General features: G+C 40.3%; 1 protein-coding gene across 1 annotated transcript; it reads left to right on the top strand.

Moving 5' to 3' along the window:
- The first annotated feature begins 900 nt into the window (after positions 1-900).
- On the top strand, positions 901-2,830 carry LOC104228793 (mitochondrial zinc maintenance protein 1, mitochondrial). Its single transcript, XM_009781337.2, has 2 exons — positions 901-1,227; positions 2,501-2,830. The coding sequence occupies exons 1-2, from the start codon at positions 978-980 to the stop codon at positions 2,575-2,577; spliced, it is 327 nt and encodes a 108-aa protein (XP_009779639.1). The 5' UTR covers positions 901-977; the 3' UTR covers positions 2,578-2,830.
- Positions 2,831-26,241: the final 23,411 nt, after the last annotated feature.

Raw genomic sequence — 26,241 nt, 5'->3', positions numbered from 1 at the left:
GATAATAAAATTATTCATATTTAAAATCTCAAAAGATATGGATATTTCACTACTTAAATATTGAAGAAAGCTAATACATTATTAATAAATTAGTAACTAAAAAACTCTAAGGCAGATATTTTAAAGGTACCTAGAAAAAGAAATTCTTTTAAGATTGATAGATGAACTATGTAATTACAGCTTTTTGTAGATTTCATTCTCTTACTAGCGATATAACGCTTGAATTGGCGAAGATTCGTGTCCAAATTCAGCAAAAAAGTGTTCAATAGCTTTCTCTTGTAGACAATCTAAGAGCTTAATAGTTAAATTTTCTATAAATATGTTGTTGTTATAGGTAAAAAAATGTTATAGAAAGGTAAAATATAATTTAAAAATTTGGTTCTGAGGAAAACTTTGGATTTTACAGCAAATGACTGTTATAGAAAAGTCTAACTATAAGAACAACAACAACCACCTAGCAAAAATAAATATATAATTAAATAATAAATGGGATAAAAATAAATATTGGTTAACTAATAGTTTGGTGATAAAAGAGTATGCAATAGATTTATGTTATATTATTGTTTTCTGTGTAAACAGGAATTGCGGTATGTTGTTAACATAAATAAATATTTTTCTGTTTTAATTTGCTTAGTATAGTTTGTCTCTATACAAGATCCAAGAAAACAAGTAAGATTTCAAGAGTTGTGATCTTAAAAGGTTATGTCGGTATAATTTATATCAAATGAATATATAAAAAATATTTATATTATCACATCACTTAAAAGAGTAAATATAAATCACTTAATTTAATAATTACATTGATATAATATAAATAATTGATAAATAACATGTCCTAAAAAAAATTTATGTTAAAAGATTTACACTATCAATTCATATAAATTGAATCTCTTCTGCATAAACATTTCTCTAATTCAGGGAGAAATTATAGTCGCGGGGTTATCAATTAAGCTCATTGAGACAACGGAGGGAGGAAAATGGCGAGCGGGAGAGCAGTAGAAGCACTTCGAGCCTACAGATCAGTGCTGAAGGCCACTCGGAAAACCTTCGCCGGCGACGGTTTCATGCTCCAAAAATCCGCGGCCGAGGTCAGAAATAAGTTCGAGGAGAATCGTCACGTGACATCGGAAGCCGACATTCAGCGGCTGTTGGATGACGCACGTGATGCCTCTGAGTTCATCTCCACCATGATCGTCCAAGCTAAATCTAGCCCCTCTGGTGCTTTCGGTAAAAAAAAATTATGCTCTTTTTATTGCCCCATTATCTTAATCCTATATATCATTACATTTATTAATTTCCTGTGCTATCCCCCCCCCCCCCCCACCCAATTTCTTGATCTTATGGAGTACTCAATTGGCACACACCAGCTGTTTGTTTTATTGCTGCAAAGGCATTTTTTTCTTGATGACAATGTTACTAGATGAGATTACATAGGAGAACTTATTTTAGTTACCCGATGCAAATCTGAGTTGCATTATGTTATTTATCAGAGCTCATTTCAACGCGTTGTATGATTTCTTACAACTTTCACAACCCGTTGAATTGCACAATTGTAAAGAACAAGCTCGAACAATAGTTAACCATTATTTAAATGGTATATTTTTGTTGCAATCTTTGTGAACTTCAGTTTGAGTGATCCAGATAACTATAACCTGGAGAATTCTGATTTGAACAACCGGAGTAACCACCACAGCACAATCGATTGAAGAATGTGATTGTTCTCCATTTTTTTTAAAATATAGATTAGCACCTTGCACCTACACGTTAGAGGCTGAGCCAGCCGAACTGCAGACTCTCCGAATATTCGTTCTTTATAACAGTTCCTAGGCATTAATCGATAGTGTCCATGTGCACATTCCAAAGTTTAGCGCCTAGGCATTCTCTAATGCGTTTGAATCCTTATTCCTTAACAGTGCCTAGGCTCTAGTTATTTGGGCCCTAGGAGCTTGATGCTTAGAATATGCAACTTTCTTTAAGATCTTTCACACACAAGAATATCAAAAGGTATTTTCATTAAGACTTATCTGCTTGTAATGACATGACCATTCAGTAGTGTGTTGTGGACTTGTTGTCGAGACACATCTCTTTGCAATTGTCTAATTTGTGGACTAAAATTTGCAAGTTAAGCTTTAAGAATAATTTTGTCAACTTGTGATTAAGTCCAATTACCACAACCTTCAAGTATGAGCCTTGGGAACTTTTCGATATCACAAATGAAAAACTCAATCATCATATCTTGTGAGTGTTGGTGCATAAACCTGTTAGAAAATCTAGTCAAGACGAATAACATTCTAAAACTGGCAATTCACGAAATCTTGAATTATAACTTTATTTTCGTTTACCATGCAAATTTCCTTAATATAGTAATGGATATCAGCTTACACTATTTGAAAGTATGTCCTTGTATCAGCTAAGTTGCTTGATATTCTGTTAAGTTTGCATGGATCCATTAACTTCTGCAACTTTTTTCACAAATTAATTGGAATGCTGTTTGATGTAGTGGTGAAGCCTGAGAAAGAACATGCCGGGGCAACTCTCGAGATTCCTTCTGAAGAGATTCTGAAGAAGTCTGTTTGAGCATATTAAGGGAGGACGATGAGAGCATTTGGACTGGTGTGACATTTTATCTTTCATAAACCGTGGGTTTTTTGTTGAGGTTCTTCACTTGGAAGTTTCTTTGAGGTTCTACTTTCTTTAAGGTCTTCAAATATCAGTTTTTTTCCATCTTTGTTACATTTACGCCATAAATGTTGGATATTGCATCTATCTCTATCTCTCTCTTGTATCGCCACAACTTCAGAAAGCAAGCAGATATCCAACTTTGTTCAAACATGGTTATTGGGATAAATGATAGGAAGTTAGCATGGTTAACTATGACCTTGAAAAGAGTAAGGTTTATCTATTGACAGTGTAAAATATATGCACAATGAGAGTGTAATATGCCCTGCTCCAATAGGGTAGAGTCCTCTTTTCACCAACTAATGCGTAGTGTGAACAAATACCTATACTTGGCCTTTAAATGATCCGGTTGTGCAAATATCTTTATATGATCCGTGGATAAACTCGAGATAGAAAAATAGTAGCCCAAAAGACTGCTCATATCTTTTGTTTAAAGGAACCACAAACATATATTCTTAGAAATTTTACTGGGACATCACGGACATTCACCTTGTAAAGATGATCTGTTGACAAGCTCCTACTCTAGTACAGTTAGTTTTTAAGTGATACGATTGTAAATAATTTTTATAAGCGGGAAGCTCCCTAGGCATGTGGCCAAAGCTGACAACACTTACAACAATAGTACCAGTATGTACTAGCTATATTTCTTTGTAATAAGTGCATATGTACTATATTGAGATTCTCCTCCTACGTAAAGGAGACCCTTGTTATTTCTTGGAGGGACACGACACAATATTCAATATACAAGAATATTCTCTGCTCTCTAACTTAAACACATTCTTCCTCGATTCTATTATTTATATTTATTGCTTACATTTGTTGCGTTTCATTAATTGTTCTTCATTTATCACTCATTATTGATCATAAAGAGCTCAGATCAAAGCTCTTAAAATTGTTAGACCTTCATCGGCCGGTCACTGCCTAACGCTTAGCTCGACCTCGAGGCCCCGTTTAGGCCAGCTTGAGGTCTCGATCCTCAGCCACTCGGTTTACTTGACACACTGCCTTCGAGCTCTTATCTTATTTTTTAGTCTCACACTTAGCATCTACTGCCTAACAACTAGCATAAAAATAAATCACGTATTTTTAGAACCACAAAATCAAATCTAATTGTAATTACCATTTTCAAGGTAAACAGTTTGGCGCCCATCGTGGGGCTAAAAATAATAGTGATTGTTTTCTTGCTAGTTTACTGCATAACACACGTTATTCTTCACATTTTTTCTAGTCCAAGAATCTTTGATTTTAGGTCAAAATGCCTAACTCCGTGCATGCACATGAAAACAACGGTCCTAAGGACCATGGAGAGAATGGTATTGCTGTTCCAGGTATTGGTGTACCACCACAAAACCTCGAGAGTGCACCGGAATCGATCCCCATGGGTACGGTCTCACGCAACGCCCAACACGTTGATGTCGGTTCCTATATTAACGGGAATACACGCCAAGAAAATCAACAAGAAACTCGAAAAAATCTCACCCGGGAAGAAAGAGAGACAGATAGGAGAAACGGAGCGAGAAAACCTCAGCACATCGTTCATATGATCGTTGGGGGGACTGACATTCCCCAAGGACCCGTGATCAAACGGGTAAAAGTGTCCGCTGCAACGAAAGGGTTGATTCGGGGCCGCATGTCGGAAGACATCCTTGCATTCAACGAGGAAGATTTTGAGACCTTGACTCGACCACATAACGACACGCTGGTAATTTCATTTCTCTTGAATAACGTTCAAATAAAACGTGTACTCGTGGATCCAGGTAGCTCGGCCAACGTAATCAGGTCAAAGGTGGTAGAACAACTTTGATTGCTCGATCAGTCGTACCTACCTCCCGAGTCCTTAACGGCTTCAGCATGGCCGGCGAAGCAACAAAGGGGGAGATCACCCTCCCGGTCAATATATCCGGTGCTGTTCAGGATGCCAAATTCCATATCATCGGAGGTGACATGAGGTACAACACATTGCTTGGTAGGCCGCGGATACACAACATGAGGGCAATATCGTCAACTCTGCATCAGATGATGATGTTTCCGACAAAGGACGACATAAAGACAGTATATGGAGAACAACATGGGGCAAAGGAAATGTTCTCGGTCCACTAGGAGGCATCAAATTCTATACAATCTACCTCGGAAGAGCTGGGAGGCAAACAGACCCCCGAGGATGATGAGGAAAATTTCCTCGCTCCCCAAACTTTCGTTGCCCCCGAAGAATCGGATGCAACGAAGTCGACTATTAAAGAATTGGAGCAAGCCGTTTTGATCGAACATCTCCTAGATCGGAAGGTATACCTAGGAACGAGACTAACCCCCGAACTCCGGAAAAAACTTATTCAATTTCTTATTAATAACATCGATTGCTTTGCTTGGTCCCATTTAGATATGACAGGAATCCCACTGGAAATAACCACCCATCGACTAAGTGTCGACCCCAAATTCAAACCGGTGAAACAAAAAAGGAGACCCCAGTCTGAAATAAAACACGCATTCATCAAGGACGAGGTAACAAAACTACTCAAAATAGGGTCTATTAGGGAGGTAAAATATCCTGAATGGCTGGCCAATGTGGTGGTAGTTCCCAAAAAGGGAAATAAGTTAAGAATGTGCGTAGATTACAAAGACTTAAATAAAGCGTACCCCAAGGATTCATTCCCATTGCCTAACATCGACCGCTTGATCGATGCCATGGCCGGTCATGAGACCCTCACCTTTCTCGACGCCTACTCGGGGTATAATCAAATTCAGATGAACCCCGGGGATAGGGAGAAGACGTCGTTCATCACGAAGTACGGTACATACTGTTTTAATGTAATGCTCTTCGGGCTGAAAAACGCGGGAGCCACGTACCAGCGCCTAGTTAATAATATGTTCGAACATCAAATAGGCAAATCCATGGAAGTTTATATTGATGACATGCTAGTTAAGTCCCTGTGCGTAGAGGACCATTTGACTCATTTGCAGGAGACATTCGACATCCTCAGAAAAACTCAATCCCGAGAAATGTGCCTTCGGAGTGGGTTTGGGCAAATTCTTAGGCTTCATGGTGTCAAACAGGGGAATCGAGATCAACCCCGACAAAATCACGGTGGTAAATAATGTGAAGGTCGTGCAATGGCTGACCGTGCGGATAGCAGCCTTGGGCCGATTCATATCGAGATCATCAGACATAAGTCATTATTTCTTCTCCTTACTCAAAAAGAAAAAAACTTCGAAAGGACCCCGAATGCCAACGTGCCTTAGAGGAGTCGGAGTGATATCTGACTAGCCCACCTTTACTCCGCACCCCGAAGGAGGATGAGATGTTGTATTTATACCTGGCCGTATCCGAAATAGCGGTAAGTGATGTGCTAGTTTGAGAAGAACAAGGTATGAAATTCCCTATTTATTATGTAAGTCGGACCCTGGGAGATGCTGAAACTAGGTTTCCGCATCTAGAAAAATTAGCTCTTGCCTTAATAAGCGCATCGTGAAAACTGAAACCTTATTTTCAATGCCATCATATTTGTGTTTTAACAACATATCCTCTCCGAAGCATATTGCATAAGCTCGAATTATCGGGCCGATTGGCCAAATGGGCCATCGAACTCGGGGGATATGATATCGAGTATCAACCCCGAACGGCTATCAAGTCCCAAATTTTGGTGGATTTTGTGGCCGACTTTTCACCCTCCCTCGTGCCTGAGGTAGAGAAAGAGATTTTACTAAAGACAGGCAAACCTTCCGAGGTATGGACCCTGTTACTGACGGTGCCTCAAATGTAAGAGGATCCGAGCTCGGCATAGTTCTGAAGCCGCCTACGGGTGGCACAATCAAGCAATCTGTAAAAACTATAAGATTGACTAACAATGAAGCCGAATATGAGGTTATGATTGCAGGTCTGGAATTGGCCAAAGGCCTAGGAGCTGAAGTTATCGAAGCAATATATGATTCCCTCCTGGTAGTAAATCAGGTAAATGGGAGCTTCGAGTTTCGAAAAGACAGGATGCAAAGATACTTAGACAAAATTCAAGTCACATTGCACCGCTTCAAAGAATGGACTCTGTTCCACATACCTTGAGAGTAGAATAGCGAGGCTGATGCCTTCGCAAACCTGGGATCATCCGTCGAAGAAGATGACTACTCCCCGGGGCTATTGTTCAGCTATCCAAATCAGTGATCGAGGAAGGTCATGCCGAGATCAACTCCACTAGCCTGACATGGGTTTGGAGAAATAAATATATCGATTATTTGGAAAGTGGGAAACTACCCGCAGATCCAAAAGAGTCGAGGGCGCTGCTAACTAAAGTAGCCCGATTCTCGCTTGATGAAAACAGAACTCTTTACAGAAGAACCTTTGATGGGCCCCTAGCAGTATGTCTGGGGACGGGGGACACAAATTATGTGTTCCGAGAAATCCACGAGGGCACCTGCGGAAATCACTTCGGTGCCGATTCCTTAGTCCGAAAGGTGATCAAAGCAGGCTATTATTGGGATAACATAGAAAAGGACACCAAAGAATTCCTTCGTAAGTGCGACAAATGCCAGAGATTTGCCCCGACGATTCACCAACCCGGTGAACAACTGCATTCGGTCTTGTCGTCGTGGCCGTTCATGAAGTGGGGAATGGACATCGTCAAACCCCTGCCAACGGCACCATGCAAAGCTAGATTTATTTTATTTATGACTGACTATTTCTCAAAATGGGTGGAAGCGCAGGCCTTCGAAAAGATAAGAGAAAAAGAAGTCATTAACTTTATCTAGGACCACATCATGTGTCGATTTGGGATTCCTTCCGAGATAACATGTGATAACGGGAAGCAGTTCATCGGAAACAAAGTAACACAGTTCCTCGAGGATCAAAAATCAAAAGAATCCTGTCGACACCCTACCACCCGTGTGCAAACGGTCATGCTGAATCTACAAACAAGACCATCATTCAAAACTTAAAAAGAAGTTGGAAAGTGCTAAGGGAAAATGGAGAGAAATATTACCCAAAGTGCTATGGGCATATCGAACAACTCCGAAATCAAGCACATGAGAAACGCCCTTCTCTATGGTATATGGTGCCGAGGCTTTGATTCTGGTAGAGGTCAGAGAGCCAAGCGCCAGATTAAGACACACCACCGAGAGCCCAAACAACGAGGCCATGATTGCGGCCCTCAAACTATTGGATGAAAAACGAGAAGCTTCGCTGGTCCGAATGACCGCCCAAAAACAAAGGATCAAAAGGTACTATAACAGGAGAACAAATCTCCGACATTTTAGAGTTGGGGACTTAGTCCTGAGGAAAGTCATCCTAAATACTCAAAACCCTAATGACGGAAAGCTAGGCCAAAACTGGGAAGGACCGTACCGCATCCTCGGAGTGATCTGCAAAGGGGCCTACAAGCTCGGTACCATGGAAGGCGAACAACTTCCAAGCAATTGGAACATATCAATGCTCAAACGTTACTACTGCTAAGGTGTCCAATGGAAGACGTCGAACACCCCCCGACGCGAATACCTTAGGTTTTAAAGCATGCGTTGCATTCTTTTCCTTCGATCGGATTTTATCCCAAGAAGGATTTTACCGGCAAGGTTTTTAACGAGACAACATCTATATGCTACCTAAGGAGAACTTAACAAGTATTCAAGGTTTCTCTTCAATCAACCTCGAACACTGAGGGGCATCCCCCCGGAAGATCACCTTCTCGAAGAAGTCAAGATGAGCCAAAAAAAGGTCTCGATAGGAAAATGATGTGTCGGGCCAAACGATCGAATGAACCGTGACCGCATAGAATAACTGAATCCTTGACTACGAAAACATGTATACTTGTACCAAGTAATCAAAGAATATTTTCCCTCCATCAAAACGCTTTGCGCTTCAAAGAAGTATGCTACTTTTACAAGAAATGGCTCCAGAGCCAAAGAATTTCCCGAACACTCGGGGATTGCATCAAAAACTCGAAGCCATATGACCTCTTGGTCGGAAACTTCGAACTCGTAAGCCCTCAATGAGGCAACACCAAGTTAACAAAGAACGACCCCAGAGCCAAGTAACTTTCGACGTCTTGGGGATTGTCGTTGACTGTCATCCCATCGAACTATCAAAAACTCAAGGCCGTAAGACCCCAAGCGGGTAACCTCGAGCCCGAAAGCCCTCCATGTGGCAATACTAGAAAATGTAAGACCTCAATGAGGCATTATCAACAGTATAAGACCTCTATAAGGCAACACCAAAATTGTAAGACCTCAAGCTAGGCATGAGTTACGCTTGTACCAAGTAACCAAATCTGTAAGACCTCAAGTAAGGCATGTTAAAAATTATAAGACCTTACAAAAGGCATAAATCCCGATCTTAAAGTTAAGGCTATACATTCAAACTTGTAAGACCCCTAAAAAGGCATACCCTCGATATAAATGCCGAAACTACTTCACTCAGGGACTGAAAGGCTACGACCAAACGCAATGACTACGGTCACAAGGCTCCGGCCAAACTCAATGACTACGGTCACAAGGCTCCGTCCAAACTCATGCGACTCGGGGACGCGCGACCATCGTTATAAAATCACAGGCCTTCAAATTACTTCGAAAATATTTCGAAAAGAACCGGTTAATCAGGCTACCCTCGGCATAAGCAAAAGATCTTCGATCAAGTCAGCTCCAAAAAATAGGTTTCGAAATGATTCAACCATCGAGCGAAACCTCCCGAGGTGCTCATTTATCGCTGCATAATGGCTCATAATTGAGGTTCTTATTGAACTGTTCAAGAGTCGGGCGAACACAAAAATTTCAAAAAAGCCTTCAGTGAGGAAAAAATAAAGCCTACATAAGAGGTCGTACCGACCCAATGTGTAAGAGCCCAGATGCAAGCCTATATTAAGAGGTCTTACCGGCCTAATGCGTAAGAGCCCAGCCGCCAGCTTACATTAGAGGTCGTACCGACCCAACGCATAAGAGCCTAAGAGCCAGCTTAAATTTTGAAAACTTAAGGGTCAATGAGCTCGAGTCGAAATCTGACTCGAAGACTAAGCCCGAAATGGTTAACTAAAAAGCCTAAGGGCAAATGCGTAAGAGCCTACGAGCTAGCCCAACAAGTCTCAGGGCCGATTTGTAAACCTAAGGGTTTTACCTCGAAGCACAATTCATCTAGCTAATCATTGATGAACGTCAAAATTTAAAGCAAAGGAAAAACGAAAAAGGATGAAAAACGAAAAAGCCTTTACATACATGTTGGAAGGTTCACAAAGGTGCATTTACAAGGCCTATGTTTGAAGCCCTTACAAGGGCGAAAAAGCAAATAAAACCCTAATCTACCACTGGGGCTATTCCTTCGACGGCTCCCTCGAAAATTGTGCTTTGAACATCACCAACCATAATCCCCAGGTTTTCAATGGCCTCTCCCCCTTCGAGGATCTCGCCTCCATCTTCATCATCTCCCGAGTCACTGCTCGACTCGTCTTCAGAGGAAAGCAGGGCCACGACCTCCTCTTCTAGGGTCTTTACCCTCTCGATCTCGGCGGACAAATCGATGCCCCTCGCATATATATCCTCAAGAGCCCGTCTCTGAGATTCTAAACGGTCATGCTCCACAGCTCGAATCAATCGCCGCTCGACCTCCTCGGACACCTTCCCTACTAGAGTATTTGTAGTAGCGGCATCCTCTTTATGCAAAGACACAACGCCTTGACTTCAACCCTAACCTCGGATAGCGCAGCAACCAACTCAATATGAAGATCCTTATACTTATCACTCTCCGTCCTCGCATCATCAAGTTGATGCCCGACCGAGACCACTTCCCCCTGAAGGGTATCTCTCTCAGAGACTATCTCACTCACGTGCCGCTTGAGTTCGAGAATTTTAGAATCCCTGGATCGGATTTCCTCCTTCATTAGGATATCTTTCCTCTCAAGCTGCAAAAATCGACCCGAAGGTGTCAAAACACTGAAGTCGGATAAACATGTAGATAAAAAGCAAGCAAGAACTATATAACCTGCTCAGTGAGATGAATCCTTTCTTGGGATGCCGCCTCCAAACAATCCCAAAGGCCACGAAGTTCCTCCTCCCTCTTGGTAGAAAGAGCTCTGAGCTCATCAGCTTCCAAGGTGAGCTTCTTGTGCTCACCCTCATAATGAGTCAGCTCGGTTTGAAACTTGGCGAATGTCTGATTGTAATGCACCTTGGCCTGGAACCATGAAAGAAACAAGGTTAGCAAGACAAAAATTGGGACACCAAGCAGAATCTACAAAAGATTACCTGCTCATAGAGCCTGTCATTCTCATTGAAAATAAGCGAGGCGTCAAGCTCAGGCTTTTCCTCAGGTGCAGCAAAAAGCCTCTCAAACACATTTTTATCTCTGACAGACACCCCTACGCCGGAAGACTCTTTATTTTGGGCATCCTGCACCTCCCTCGGAGAAAAAGTTGATCCCAAAGGGGAATCACTCACTTCAATAACCACGACTGGATCAATTGGGGCCGTCTCCTATTTCTGGAGAGCTTCAGAACTAGGCTCCCCCAGATCGCCTAAGGAAAGCACCTCAGCTCGAGGAAAGTTTTGGCCGTCAATTAACTTGGGGATATCACCCGACGCACCCTCGAAGACCTCTTCATTCCGAGGTAGGACAACAACGGAATCAAGTTCCGATTTAGAAGCCAACGAATCTACAGTATGTGGGACAATCAGGTTTTCTCCCCCCGGGTGCTTCTGAAGAATCATCCTTCCTTCGCCTTCAGCTCGGGGACCCCGGCACTTCTGGAGTTAAGGTTGCTGAATCAGCTTTAGGTTCTTCCACTTTGGCTTTCTTGGATTTCGGAGAATGAGTCGACGACCTCCTTCGTCTTTTCTTCTCTTCGTCAAGTTTCGGGGTATCTGCTTCACCAAGTGGTGCTTCCCTCATCATGGGGACCTCCCCCAGACCCACACAAATGCAAAATATAAACATAGGGAGTGAGGACGCTATCAACAATAGTTTTTTATGAGATACAATTACAACAGAAGTAGAGGCTCACTATGGTCCTTGGCTTCCCATCGATCCTGGGACAGATCACGCCACACGCGCTCAATGTATGGGCAAATCGAATCCAGCTAGTCGACCTAGCCTGAGAGGTCCTTAACCGCATTAGGATACATTGCGACGACTACATCAGCTGAGGAAGTCAGTTCATGGGGAGATGTACCCAAAAAGAAACAAGAGAACATTTACTCAGCATATCTACTTACGTTTCATGTTCCACCTTTCAGAGAATGACATCCTCTCCACTAGAATCAGGTCCTAAGTCCTAACACAGACAAAACGGCTCATCCACCCTCCGTTCCTAACCTCGTCGGTACAGGCAAAAAGGGCTCTCGAGGCCCGACAGTCACGGAAGAGTCAGGGACTATACATCTTGATCAGGTGGTCAAGAGTGAAAGTCATCCCCTCAGTCATGTTCGCGTAATATGTAGTCATGTACACGAAGCGCCAGACCGAAGTATGAATTTGGCCAAGAGTTACTCGATATCGTTCACAGAAGTCGAGGACCACGGGGTCTATTGAAGGCGAGGATGGCTCCACCAGGCCAAGGGTAAACGGATAAGTATACACATTGAGAAAGCCGGCCTTGTATGTCGTTATGTCCTCCCCCCGAGAAGGAATCTCCATGAGCACCGCGTCCCCCAGCGGCAGTCGGCCTTCACCCTTTCGGCGTTTGCTATTGAACTAACATATTGGGACACAGGTTCACATCATCTCGGCTTCGAAGAAGGTTTTTCGGTCTTAAAATCGGAGGTCGTTTCAAAGGCTCATGGAATGCATTCCCCGACGCAAGGGGGCATTGTTGCTTTACACTTAGACGAGAACGAGGACGAAGAAGGCACATCTTCCTAAGGAATGGAGGTGGAAATTTTCGCCATTCTTGTTGAAAGATTTCAGAGGAGAAATGAAAATTGCGTTTCAGAATAGAACACAAGAGATAGGTAAGAAGAACTCTTTTGAGGGCTTGATGATGCAGTGGGAAATAAGGAGCGAAAGAAGAAGTATTTATAGAGGTCTAACGTGCATGTTGGAGCAGACCAAAGGACAGCCAACTGCCGTAATTAATTCAAAGGCTTTTAGCGGCTGTGTGGACGCGACCTTTAGGCACCTCATTTTGCCACATCAATCGCTTGGTAGGATGTGACTACCGTCATAATGGAAGTATCGAAGGGGCAAGAATTCGAGATCTTTTCTCATCGTTTCACTCCAAGAAATGCGGGGAGCCCAATTTTAGGATCATTGTGTCTTTCCATAGATTCACCTTGAAGGTCTAGGGGACAGTTGGAGGTTTGACCTCGAGGGTTTTTTATGTCCGACCTCGGGGCAACACAAATCGATTGTTATCATGGATAAGCGGGAAGCTCCCTAGGCATGTGGCCAAAGCTGACAACACCTACAAGAATAGTACCAGTCTGTACCAGACTACTAAGTAGATGTACCAACTACATTTCTTTGTAATAAGTGCATATGTACTATATTGGGATTTCCCTCCTATATAAAGGAGACCCTTGTTATTTCTTGGAGAGACACAACACAATATTCAATATACAAGAATATTCTCTGCTCTCTAACTTAAACACATTTTCCCTTGATTCTATTATTTATATTTATTGCTTACATTTATTGCGTTTCATTAATTGTTTTTTTATTTATCACTCATTATTGATCATAAAGAGCTCAGATCAAAGCTCTTAAAATTGTTAGACCTTCATTGGCCGGTCACTGCCTAATGCTTAGCTCGACCTCGAGGCCCTGTTTAGGCCAGCTCGAGGCCCCGATCCTCAACCACTCGGTTTGCTTGGCATACTGCCTTCGAGCTCTTATCTTATATTTTAGTCTCACACTTAGCATCTACTGCCTAACAACTAGCATAAAAATAAATCACATATTTTTAGAACCACAAAATCAAATCTAATTGTAATTACCATTTTCAAGGTAAACAGTTTCAAACCTCAGCGGGAGCAAAACCACTAGGTTATTTTCTCTCATATGTCCAAGCCTTGGTGGATAAAGTTACTTCCATACCTGTGCTAGTGAGAGATAATAGATATCTTGTGAAATTAGTTGAAATATACACAAATTGACTCGGATACCACAACAATCAAAAAAATGGCTTGAAAATTTTTACCTCTCTTTTTGTCCATCTTACGTCCTCGACATTCTAAGAGGGCACGCTTCATTAAGCGTGAAACTTGGACCTTCCCGTGCTTTGGCATTTTGCTAAGCATCATTTATATCTCATTGTGTCCATGAACCGATTTGTCTTATGTTATCTGATATTTGATTGGGCAACGAAAGATTTTGCACTAATATTTTTCCACCCAAAAAAAAAGATCTGCTAGTTTTGGGTTTGCGAAATTTTCCATAAATATTTTTCAAAACAAGGTTTTTTTTAAAAGAAACCAAATAAGAATGTTCTTGGGTTTTAGAAAATTTCCCAAAACGTGTCTTAACCAATGCCTATGGTAATCACTTTTTCTTTTGGTCAAACAAAAAAGTTTTATATTTAACCAATGAAATATGTACAACCTCTAGCCCATGGGACTCTAGATCTAGACCCTATATAAAATTTCTATTACAGTACTTCAATTTTCCGTTTCTTTTCCTAACAGACTAGTATACTGTACATTGTCTCAAGTAGGAAATCTATTTAACTGTTCTAATGAGATCTTCCATTTACTCTTTTGTTGGCCTTTTATATGCATCTGTAAGACAATCTCTCGAACTCTCCTTGCATAGGTGGTATGTTGCTTTTGAAATCTTCTCATGTTCCTTTCCAGCCATGTGCAATAGACTGTTGCTGCAAATAAGAACACCATGACTTGAGCTCTTGGTCTACCATTGTTGGCTCTCTTGGTTAGCCATTGTACTTCCTTATCCCATCTTTTAATTGAGTGCTTTTCTCCCAACCAATCTAATAGTATAGCCCATATCGATTTTGCATATTCACACTCGAAGAAAAGATGAGTAAGCGTTTCTTCCTTTTTACTGGTACACAATACACACTCCTTTGGCACATCAATCTTCCATCTTGCCAATCGATCAACTGTTGCAAGTTTTTGATTGAGAGTTAACCACAGTATAAATCTATGTCTTGGTAGAGTGTCAGCTCCCTGCACTAGTCTCTTCCAGGAAACTTTTTGGAATTGTGGTCTTGCAGCTATGTACACTTTTTTTATGCTGAATTTTCCTTGTTTACAGAATGTATTGACATCTCCAGAAGTATTCACAAACCCAAACCATTCTCTTGTGTCAAATACCTTTCGAACAATCCAACAAGCTTGTTTTGGAGTTGGCATTGTGTTGGCATCCCTCCTCTTTGTGTAGAAGTTATGGATCCATTTTACTCATAAAATGTCCTTCTTGCAATTGATAGCCCATAGAAATTTGCACAAAGCAGCCTTGTTTCATGAGTAGAAGTCCATAATTCCCAGTCCTCCTGTTGAACCTGGCATACACATTCTTTCCCATGATACTAAAGCCCTTTTTGATGGTTTATTACTCCCCGTCCATAAGAATGTCCTACTCGCTGTAGTAACCATGTTTAATATCTTTTTTGGTAGTAAGAAAACCTGTGCCCAATATGTTTACATTTCAAACAATATACTTTTGATCAACTGTAATCGGCCACTATATGATAAAAACTTGGTGGTCTAGCACTTGATTCTTGCAATGATTCTCTCCACCAGTGGCATACATTGTTGAGTGGACAACTTTTTTGTTGACAGTGGCACCCCCAAGTATTTGAAAGGGAATTCTCCTAGTGCAAAATGCATATCTGCAAGAATTGAGGCTTTGAATTCCTCAGTTACTCCAGCCACATAGAATGAACTTTTTTCCATTTTTGCTTATAGTCCAGTTACCTTAGAAAAATGGTGGAATGCTGAAATATCAATTTAATTGAAATTCTATATGCTCGACAATACATGATCAAGTCATCTGCAACACATATATGAGATATCTTGAGCTTGGCACACCTTGAATGGTAGTTGAAGTCTGGTATGTGTTCAAGTGTCTTCAAACTTCGATTGAGATATTCCATGACTAACACAAACAAATAGGGTGACATAGGGTCCCCTTGTCTCAATATTTTTTACTTGAAATTTAGGTGTCATTCCTCCATTAAGGAACAAAGAGTAGCTTACATTCGTAACACATTCCATTATCAGATTCACAAACTTGGCAAGGATTCCATACTCTGGCAGCACCATCTTCAGGAATGGCCATTTCACTGAATCATATGTTTTCCTTATATCCACCTTTATCAGACACCTTGGTGATACACCTTTTTGTGTGTATCCTTTGACCAATTCATGGGCCAGGATGACATTGTCTAATATATTTCTCCCTTCAATGAATGCAGACTGTGCAGGTCCTACTATGTGATCTACTACTGTTTTTAGTTTCCTAGTTAAGATCTTGGATATCACCTTGTATAAAGTGGTGCAACATGCTATAGATCTGTACTCCTTAACATGGGTAGGGCTTGCTACTTTAGGCACCAAGGTGACAGTTGTGCAGTTCACACTCTTCAGCATCTGTCCATTTGCAAAGAACTCAAGGACTGCCTCTGTAACTTCTGATCCAACAGTATCCCAATGTTGCTTGAAGAATTCAGCTGTGTAGCCATCAATACCCGGGACTTTGTCATTAGGCAGCTCTTTGACTGTCTAACAAACTTCTTTATTTGTGACATGTTGAAGCATCCCTCTTTGTTGCTCTTTGGTTAGACAAGGTCCCAGTCTTACAATGTTTACATCCAAGCATAGTAGTTCATCAGCACACTTCCCCAATAGGGCTTGGAAGAAGTTCACAAACTCTCGTTCAACAAGCTTTGATTCAGTCAGTCTTACCCCTAGCTCATTACATATAGAACCAATTCTATTTCTAGCTTGCCTGACTTTTACTTGAGCATGGAAGAATTTTGAGTTTGAGTCCCCAGCTTGGATCCAAGTGGCACAAGACTTCTGTCTTAATACCTGTTCATGTATACCTTCCCATTTCTCTATATGAAGTAATAGCTCCTTTTCCTTGGTGATCAATTGGTTGTTGAATAAGTCTGTACTCAGTTCTTCTTGTACACCTTTCAACTTATCTTTCATTGGGTTCAACTTTCTTTCCAATGAGGAGAATTCTCTGTTCAAGTGCTTTGTTTTTTGCTCCAGCAATTGCAATTTCCTCCATATTGAGTACATGGCATATCCCTCTATGGGATGCCTCCATATCTGTTGCACTGCCTCCTTGAACTCTTGATTCTGCATTACCACCTCTAACAGTCTGAATGGCTTGGGAAAACTCTGCTTAGCTCTACCAGTTTTTAGGATAATTGGAGAATGGTCTGATACACCAGGAGCATCATAAAAAGCTTCATTATCATTATATAGCATGAACTATTGAGATTTTCCAAATACCCAGTCAATATTACTATATATCCTCTCTGTTGCTTCTCTTTTATTACACCATGACCATTGCCATTCCTTTCTATTCAATTGTCCCAATCCCACATCTGTGATGTAGTTCTGAAAATCTAGAATTTCTGCTTGGTGGACTGGATTCCCATTTAGTCTATCATTGACTGACAGCATGGTATTGAAGTCACTCATCACCAGCCACAACTTAGTTATGTTATTGTTGAGACTTCTCAATTGATCCCACATTTCCTTCCTAGGTGAATTAGTGTTGTATCCAAAAATAATGTTGATTTCCGTTACCACCTATGGTAATCAATTAAACTAATTAAAAGAAAGTATAGGGTTGTCATATGCTTTACATAAACTCTCGTAAAAATGAGTAGTTTGGAAATAATAGTATTTCCTTTTTTTTCAATTTAAAAAATGTACAGTACTTTAAGAGGTATTTATAAATGATGAATAGTACATGTTTTAAAGTAAATTTGCATATCATTTCTTATGTGTGTTTTAGGAGATCACATGGTTTTTGAAGTAAAATATGCTTATTATTGTGTTTCTTATGTGTAAGACGTTCTCGTGCAAAAAAGAATCAAAAATGAGAAAATTGGGTAAAAAATAGCTGAAGAGTAGAAGTTCGGACAGTGACGAGGGGCTCACTTCACCAGACCGGGACCAGAGCAAAAAAAACAGACCACTGGGAGTGATCTGAGTCTCGTGACGCGAGGACCGCGGATGCGACTCCAATTTTTCCTATTTGAATTAAGAAATGCCAAGTCTGCCCTAATGCAACCCTGCCTCATATAAATATGATTTTTAGCCACTTTTTTGATGAAAGACAAGACTTTTAGGAGGCAAAAACACGTTGGAATCAAGAAGAAGGATTCAACTTCACGTTTTCCTCTTTCTTCCTGTTTTTCTATTATTATGAATTCTATTATTGTATTTTTAGATACTAGCATGAGTAGCTAAACTTCTAATCTAGGGTTTGATGGAAGCTCTTTGATGATAGGCTATAATTACGTATTGTAGTTGCTTATTACACTCTAATTTACTGCACTTTAATTGAGTTTGAGCTTTAATCGCTAGTATTTTGCACTAATTATGTGTTTTATGCCTTGCAGGAGTGATTTCGAGCTATGTAGATGTTATGAAATTAATTCAAGTGATTTGGAGCTTTAAAGTCTGGGTAAAAGCCCAAGGAATCAAGCCGGGATCGTGTTCGGGGATCAACGGATGATAGTTAAGAACGAATTGAGTAGGCATATTGCGCACTGTCTAGTAAAATACACAAAACTTTTCGCTCAGAAATCTATTTGATATCCACAATATATGTTTGGAACGCTAATTCCAAGGACTAAAACTTTCATGTTTTATGTTTTTCCAAATTCCAAACAGAACAGGTGAAAAATGCGCGACAAGTGCTCCACTATCAGATCCGCGGTCGCGGATAGAACATGGGCGAAATCCGCAGTCCAATTTGCGGCCACGGACGAGCTGACGGAAGCCAATAACCCATGGTCAATTATGTAATTTTCAGGGCGACTAACCTAAACCTATATGAAGTCTAATTCGTCCAAAAGAGAGGGAGAGCTGTTTTAGGGAGATTTTGGAGGCAAGAACACCAGAGGAAGACAAAGAAATTCCTTAAGAGTTTTCATCATCTTCTTCTTAATTCCATTGTTGATTATGACTTTCTATAGTGAATTTTTATCTATTAGTATGAATAGCTAATTTGTTATCTAGGGTTTTGATGGAACCTTTTGGAGGATGAATTCATGTTATATTTTTATATAATTGAGCCATTGGATTTCTCTACTAGTTCAACTACGTGTTTGTTATTGTTGATTGAATGGACATCAATTAACTGTACCTATTTAGTGTGTACTACTCGAGAGAGAGTATATATTTAGGTAGTCGTTGAACAACATCACTCCTAACGTATGTGAGAGAGCAATAAGGAGGGTTTAAAGGCAGAATTAGAGATAACGAAGCCTTGACGTGGTCATAGTGAGCGGCTAGATGAAGCCAACTAGCATAGTTCGAGAGAATGTGTCTAGTAAATTGTTGTAGCTGCTTGAGAGAGAATTACGTCACCTAAAGTGCCCACAATCAATAGAGAATACATAGGCGAAATGGTAGGGAACATAGCGGGAATGATTCCGACAATTGGGGAAATCATAACTCTAGACCTCCTTAATTTAGTCTCCAACCCTTTGTCTCGTTAGTTGATAATTTTATCGCTTTCTAGTATTTGCTAGTTAATTAGTTAGAAATATAAATTTCAATCTTTATAATTTAAAAAATTGTTCAAACTTGTCTTCTTAGTGATATCAAACAACTATAGCTAAGCCTTAGTTCTCTGTGGGATTCGACTCCGAACTTTTAGACCAGATTATATTTGGAGCAACCGCTTATCCATTTTAGGACTAGAGTTGGGCGTGATCAAATTTTGTATGGTGTAGTTGTAGCTGTATATATTGCTAGGTTTCGAGTTTGAATTTTTTTTTTTGTATTTGATTTTTTTTATTTTTGTTTTACTTGTTGATTTTAAAAACATGGCAAAATTATCAAAATATTGTGAAGAAAACCACCCATGGCAAAATAATATTCTACTTTTAATCCTCCTTATGCATATTGTGAAGAAAATTACCCATGGTAAAATTATCAAAATATTTTCGAGAACGAGTTATGTGCACCAACTCAATCTTATGTGTGGAATGTATGTGATATGTGTGGTGGTCAAGATGGTCAATTTTATGGTTGTGCTTATATTTCTTATCTTCCCCCAACCCCTTACTTTGATGGTTCTTCTTTTTCTTGTGAAGTTAATAGGAACAAAGAACCCAGGGATGATGACTTGAAAGAGATCAAGAATATGCTAAGGTGCCTTGTAGAACAAGATAATGAGAAACAACTACACATACAAAGGCCAGATGCTACTATAAGTTACCTAGAGGCACAATTGAGTTGCAGCATTTAATGCTCAACAAGCCAATATTGTGAATAGTAGCCAAGAAGAGTGTGAATTAGATATCGAAATTGAGGTTATAATGGAGGAGGTCACACCAACAATCTAACCTACTAGAAATTGAGGATGTCGATGTTAAAGAAGTAATACTAGAGTCAACCAGGGACGTTGAGGATATACATTTAGTTGGCTCTAGTGTTATTGGTGTTGAGCATGTCAAAAATCTTGAAGTTTATGTACTGGAGCGTGTTGGACCTCATTCCAAATATTTCTCTACATTATGTTCAGACGGTGAAATGGGAATGGATCTTTATGAGCATAAAAAGGAGTCTAGGGAAGAGGTAGATGAGCCTTATATTTTGAAATTTTCAAGGCTATCTAGGCAAGGTGATACTCCTCGGTCGAGAGCCAAGAGCATAAGACTTTATCTAATTTTTGATTCACAATAATTTGTACCGCCCTAAGAGCATAATAAGCTTGAAGCAAAACTTGGGATTCAATTCATAAGCTCAAGGTGGAGGCAGAAAATGATTCACGTCGTGTTGCGACGTTAAATCAAGCGCTTGTTGGGAGGCAACCCAACTTTACTGCTTTCTTTTATTTATTTTTATTATTTTTTTAATTGTATTATTTGTGTAGTGTCAATTTTTGATTTTCTAGGAGCATGGAAAACAAAGCTTGGGAGAAGTCTGAGTACCCTATGAGCTGCTAGTGCTTTGGCCTTTAGCCTACCGGAGAGTTTCTTTTACCCTCTTATAATTATGATGTGCATTGAGGACAATGCACAATTTTAAGTGTGGGGTGAGGAGATTGTCTAGGTGACTTTCTATGCTACTTTAGCTGTGTTAGTTTAATTGAATAATAATTTTTTTTTTAAAAAAATGGACTTTTCCTGCGATGGATCTATTAGACAATTTTCTTGAGGGATTTAAGTCTAAAGAAAAAGGACAAAAAGATTTTCTTTTGTTAGGTAGTGTAGCAATTTCCCCTTGGTTTTTATTTGTGCCGCGGTTATTTTCCAAGGGTTTTATTTGAATCCGGTGTAGTTAGTTTTATTTCTTTAGGAGTAGAAGCCAGTGTGAGATGAATTGAATGAAGCAATATCTCTTGACTTTATTATGCCTTGAGAATAGTGAGTACTTTGGTTGTAACGCTTAGGCTCAATTTTTTGACTCTTGTATAAGTACCTTAAATTGTATGATTTTAACTTTGCTTAACTGCTTTGACTAGAGTGTCTTGATGAAACCAATCATGAGTGAGTTATGTGCCATGTGTGTGTGAGGTTTGTGTGTTATTTTGTGCATTGCATTTGATATCTAGAATTTGCCCCGTGTGTTTGCAAAGCGAAATAGTAGTTTTGTTCAGTCTTGGAAGTTGTATAGGCGTTTCTTTGTCGAGCCATATATATTTTACCCGCCTAATTATTATGTATCGTAGTTAACCCCTTTGAGCCTGTAATCTTATATCTTTGGCAACTACATTACAAACCTTACCCATTTATTTGAATTAACCATCTATTTGAACCTTCTAACCTCTCATGAGCACTTAAATTGTTATGAACTTCGTAAAAGTTAAAGTGTGGGATGGTTGGTTTGACTTTTGAGTGGAACTAATGAAATAAGGAGAAAAACACACTGTTTTAAAAAAGTAAGAGCCACTTGAATTGAAAAAAAAGGAAAAAAATAGTTGTATTGTTGTGAAAAAAAAATTCCTTGATTAGTGGTGACTCTTGATGTAATTTTGCTTAAAGAAGTAGGGGGTAATATATATTGATGTGAAAGTGGAGTTTGGTTTGACATAAGTATGGGGTTTAAATGTTAAAGTGTATCTATTAAAGTGCATATGGAGGTGTAGTCACTCTTATATCTAAATGTATCATACCCGTCCCGCGGCCTATATTACAACAAAATAAAGTCCTACTTGATCCTAGACTGAATGAGCTCGTTTAGTAGAGTAGTACACTACAGGCAATCCTATGGTGCATCTTTTGTGGCATATGAATGTTATTTCTGAGAGCGAGTGAATTCTTTCTATCTTGAGTTCCTAAGTGTTCTTAAATTTTATTGTGTAGAACTACTCTCTTTTGTTGTGTGAGGGCACTTGATTCATGAAGGAAAGGTAATGTCAGTGACCTCTATGTTAGAGTAAGTGGGTGAGTTGTGAATAATGCGTGATACTTGTAAGTCAAGTCTTGAGGTGAAGATGTTACGCTTTTGTGCTTAGTCTATTTGAAGTATTCTTGGTGTGATGAGTTAGGAGAATTGTTTTAAAAGGTCGTATCTATATAAAGTAAAGTTTGATTACTCGAGTACGAGCAATGGTTTAAGTGTGGGGTGTTGATGATAGTCTATAATTACGTATTGTAGTCTCTTATTACACTCTAATTTACTGCACTTTAATTGAGTTTGAGCTTTAATCGCTAGTGTTTTGCACTAATTGTGTGTTTTATGCCTTGTAGGAGTGATTTCAAGCTATGTAGAAGTTATGGAATGAATTCAAGTGATTTGGAGCTTTGAAGTTTGAGTAAAAGCCCAAGAAATCAATCCGGGATCGTGTTCGGGGATCAACAGATGATAGTTAAGAACGAACGAAGAATCGAGTAGGCATATTGCACACTGCCTAGTAAAATGCACATAACCTTTCGCTCAAAACTCTATTTGGTCTCCACAATTTATGGTTGGAAAGCTAATTCAAAGAGCTACAACTTTAATGTCACAATCCAAGTTCTCCCTCTGTGAACTATCGTGATGGCACCTAGTCTCTACACTAGGTAAGCCTAACAAATTGTGGAAAAAGGAAATGAAATACGACACTGGCAGGTTACGGATAAAACATAATAAAAGAGTCAAAAAAATGCCACTCGGCATATACAATACATACTCTCAATACTGAATCAAACTCCCAAAACCCGAAATCTCATGAAATCACAAGCTGTAGAAAAATTATATAGTGTTCTAACTCCAGAATATCTAAACAAAAGTAAATACAAGAAGTCTAAAGCTAGATGTGAGAATAGAGAGGGACTTCTGGATTTGCGGACGTGAAAGATATACCTCGAAGTCTCTAATATCGCCCGCCTCACTGGTAGAACGGCTGAGCAGAAGAACCTGGATCTGCACACGAAAAATATGTGCAGAAAAGGGCATGAGTACACTACAACGGTACCCAATAAGTGTCAAGCCCAACCTCGGTCGAGTAGTGACGAGGAAAGTCAAAGCTCTACTGGTTATATATATATATATATATATACAAAATAAGGTAAAACAGCATGAAGTACGACAGTATAATTGAAAATACTAACAGTCGATTAAGAGTAAAATCACAGACAGAATATACTCAGTACACAAAGATAGCAACAGAGGATCTCCCAGGATATCGTCCCGTAGTCCCAAACGTAAATGTGTAGAGGATCTGCCGGGATATCGTCCGTAGTCCGAATCATAAATATGCAGGGGAATCTCCCGGAATACCAATCCGTAGTCCCAAAGTAAATATCCAGTACAGGGGAATCTCCCGGGATGTCATCCCGTAGTCCCAAATACAAACATGTAGGGGGATCTCCCCAAATACTGATCTGTAGTCCCAAAGTAAATATGCAGGGGGATCTCTCGGGATATCGTCCCGTAGTCCCAAAGTAAACACACAATAGTCTCAAAAAAGAATCTACAGTTCTATTGGAGAATAAACAGGAATTTCTACTCTAAACATGCTGCACAGAATACAAGTAAACAGTTAAAACAGGTAAGACAATGAAATCACATAAGCATGCTTTTCCTAAGCTAAACAAGAGGCTTCAAGTACAAGTATTGCTCAATTACAAGAAAAGCACATATATTTACTTAATTAAAAATAGTTTTTCCAACAATTAGCACGTGTACGGACTCGTCACCTCACGTACACAGCATTCATAAAACAACAATACCAAATCCTAAGGGGATTTCCCTCCCCCCACAAGGTTAGGCAAGCCACTTACCTCGAACCAGCTCAAAATCAATCCGAAATCACTCTCTTAGCACGAGTATCCAACTCCGAGTGGCCCAAATCTAACCAAATCAATATCATAATGCAAATATAACTACAAACAACGAGTTTAGCTAAAAGAATCGAAGCTAAGTAAGAAAATAGAAAAACGCCCAAAAATCCTTCCCGGGCCCATGTCTCGGAATCGGGTAAAAATTACGGATTATGAACACCCATTCACTCACGAGCACACTCGAACAAAAATTACCAAAATCCTACTCAAAAACTCGAATTTTCAATTGGGAACTTTTCTACCATTTTCAAACATTTGCCCTCAATTTCCTTAATTAGAAGAGGAAAACAACAATAGATTATAGTATTATGATCAAAATCGAGTTAGAATTCGTACCCAATGATTCTCCTTCAAAACCCCTCGAAAAATCGCCTTCTCCGGAGCTAAAAATCAAAATTGATATTTTAAAATTCAAACACTCAAAATTTCTATATCTGCCAAGCGATTACCGCATCTGCGGTTCATGGGACCGCACCTGCGTCTTGGGCTCTGCATCTGCGGAATTTCATTAACTCCATGCTCACCGCACCTACGCTCCCTTCTCAGCAGATGCGGTCCGCTTCTACGGTCCTTGAGCCGCATCTGCGGTCACTGGCCTTTGTGTCAAAAACCGCTCCTGCGACCTTTTCCTCGCTTCTACGGGCCGCATCTGCGGGCTCCTCACCGCAGGTGCGAAAAATACCAGAAGCAGCAAAACTTCAAAATAGCCTAAGTCCAAATTTAACTTTCGTTAAGCATCCGAAACTCACCTGAGGCCCCGGGACCTCAACCAAACATACCAACCAATCCTAAAACATTATACGGACTCAGTCTAACCCTCAAATCACATCAAACAACGCTAAAACCAACTTGAAATCTCAAGAATTCTACAACCGATGCCGAAACCAACCAAACCATGTCCGATTGACCCCAAATTTTGCACACCAGTCACATTCAACAATACGGAACTATTACAACTTTAGGAATCAAATTCCGGCCCTGATATCAAAATCTCACTATCGATCCAGAAACTTCAAAAATTCAACTTTTGGCATTTCAAGCCTAAATAAACTACGGGCCTCCAAAACACAATCCGAACATGCCCCTAAGCTCAAAATCACTCAACGGAGCTAACAGAATCGACCGAATTCCATTCCAAGGCCGTCTTCACACTACTTCGACTGCGGTTCAAATTCTAAAGCTTAAGCTCTCATTTAGGGACTAAGTGTCCCAAAACACTCCGAAACTCAAAATGAATCTTCCCGGCAATTCACAATAGCAGAAACAAACACGGGGAAAGCAGTTAAAGGGGATCGAGGCGTTAATTCTTGAAATGACCGGCCGAGTCGTTACATCCCCCCCCTCTTAAAACATTCGTTCGTCCTCAAATGAGCATTGAGACATACCTAAAGTGGTGAAAAGATGAGGGTAATGGCTGCGCATATCCTGCTCGGTCTCCCAAGTTGCCTCCTCGACTAGCTGACCCCGCCACTGAACCTTCACTGATGCAATGCTCTTTGAGCTCAGCGTTCGAACCTGCCTGTCCAATATCGCCATTGGCTCCTCAACATAAGATAGATCCTTGTCCAACTGGACTGAACTAAAATCCAACACGTGTGGCGGATCACCATGATACTTCCGGAGCATAGAAACATGAAATACCAGATAAACTCCTGCCAAGCTGGAAGGTAAGGCAAGCTCATAAGAAACCTCCCCAACAAGTCGCAATACCTCAAAAGGGCCAATAAACCTCGGACTCAATTTCTCTTTTTTCCCAAATCTCATAACGCCCTTCATAGGCAAAACCCGAAGCAAGACCCACTCTCCAACCATATAGGAAACATCACGAACCTTCCGGTCCGCATAACTTTTTTGTCTGGACTAGGATGTGCGAAGTCTATCCTGAATCACCTTAACCTTCTCCAAGGTATCCTGAACCAAGTTTGTGCCCAATAATCTAGCCTCATCATGCTCAAACCAACCCACCAGGGATCTACACCGCCTACTATACAATGCCTCATATGGTGCCATCTGAATGTTGGATTGATAACTGTTGTTGTAGGCAAACTCTGCTAGTAGCAAGAACTGATCCCAAGAACCTCTAAACTCCATCACACACGCACGGAGCATATCCTCAAGAATCTGAATAGTGCGCTCGGACTGTCCATCCGTCTGGGGGTGAAATGCTATGCTCAGCTCC

The sequence above is a fragment of the Nicotiana sylvestris genome, chromosome 9, assembly GCF_000393655.2.
Source record: "Nicotiana sylvestris chromosome 9, ASM39365v2, whole genome shotgun sequence".
Lineage (NCBI taxonomy): Eukaryota > Viridiplantae > Streptophyta > Magnoliopsida > Solanales > Solanaceae > Nicotiana > Nicotiana sylvestris.
This window is presented reverse-complemented; position numbering and strand designations above follow the sequence as displayed.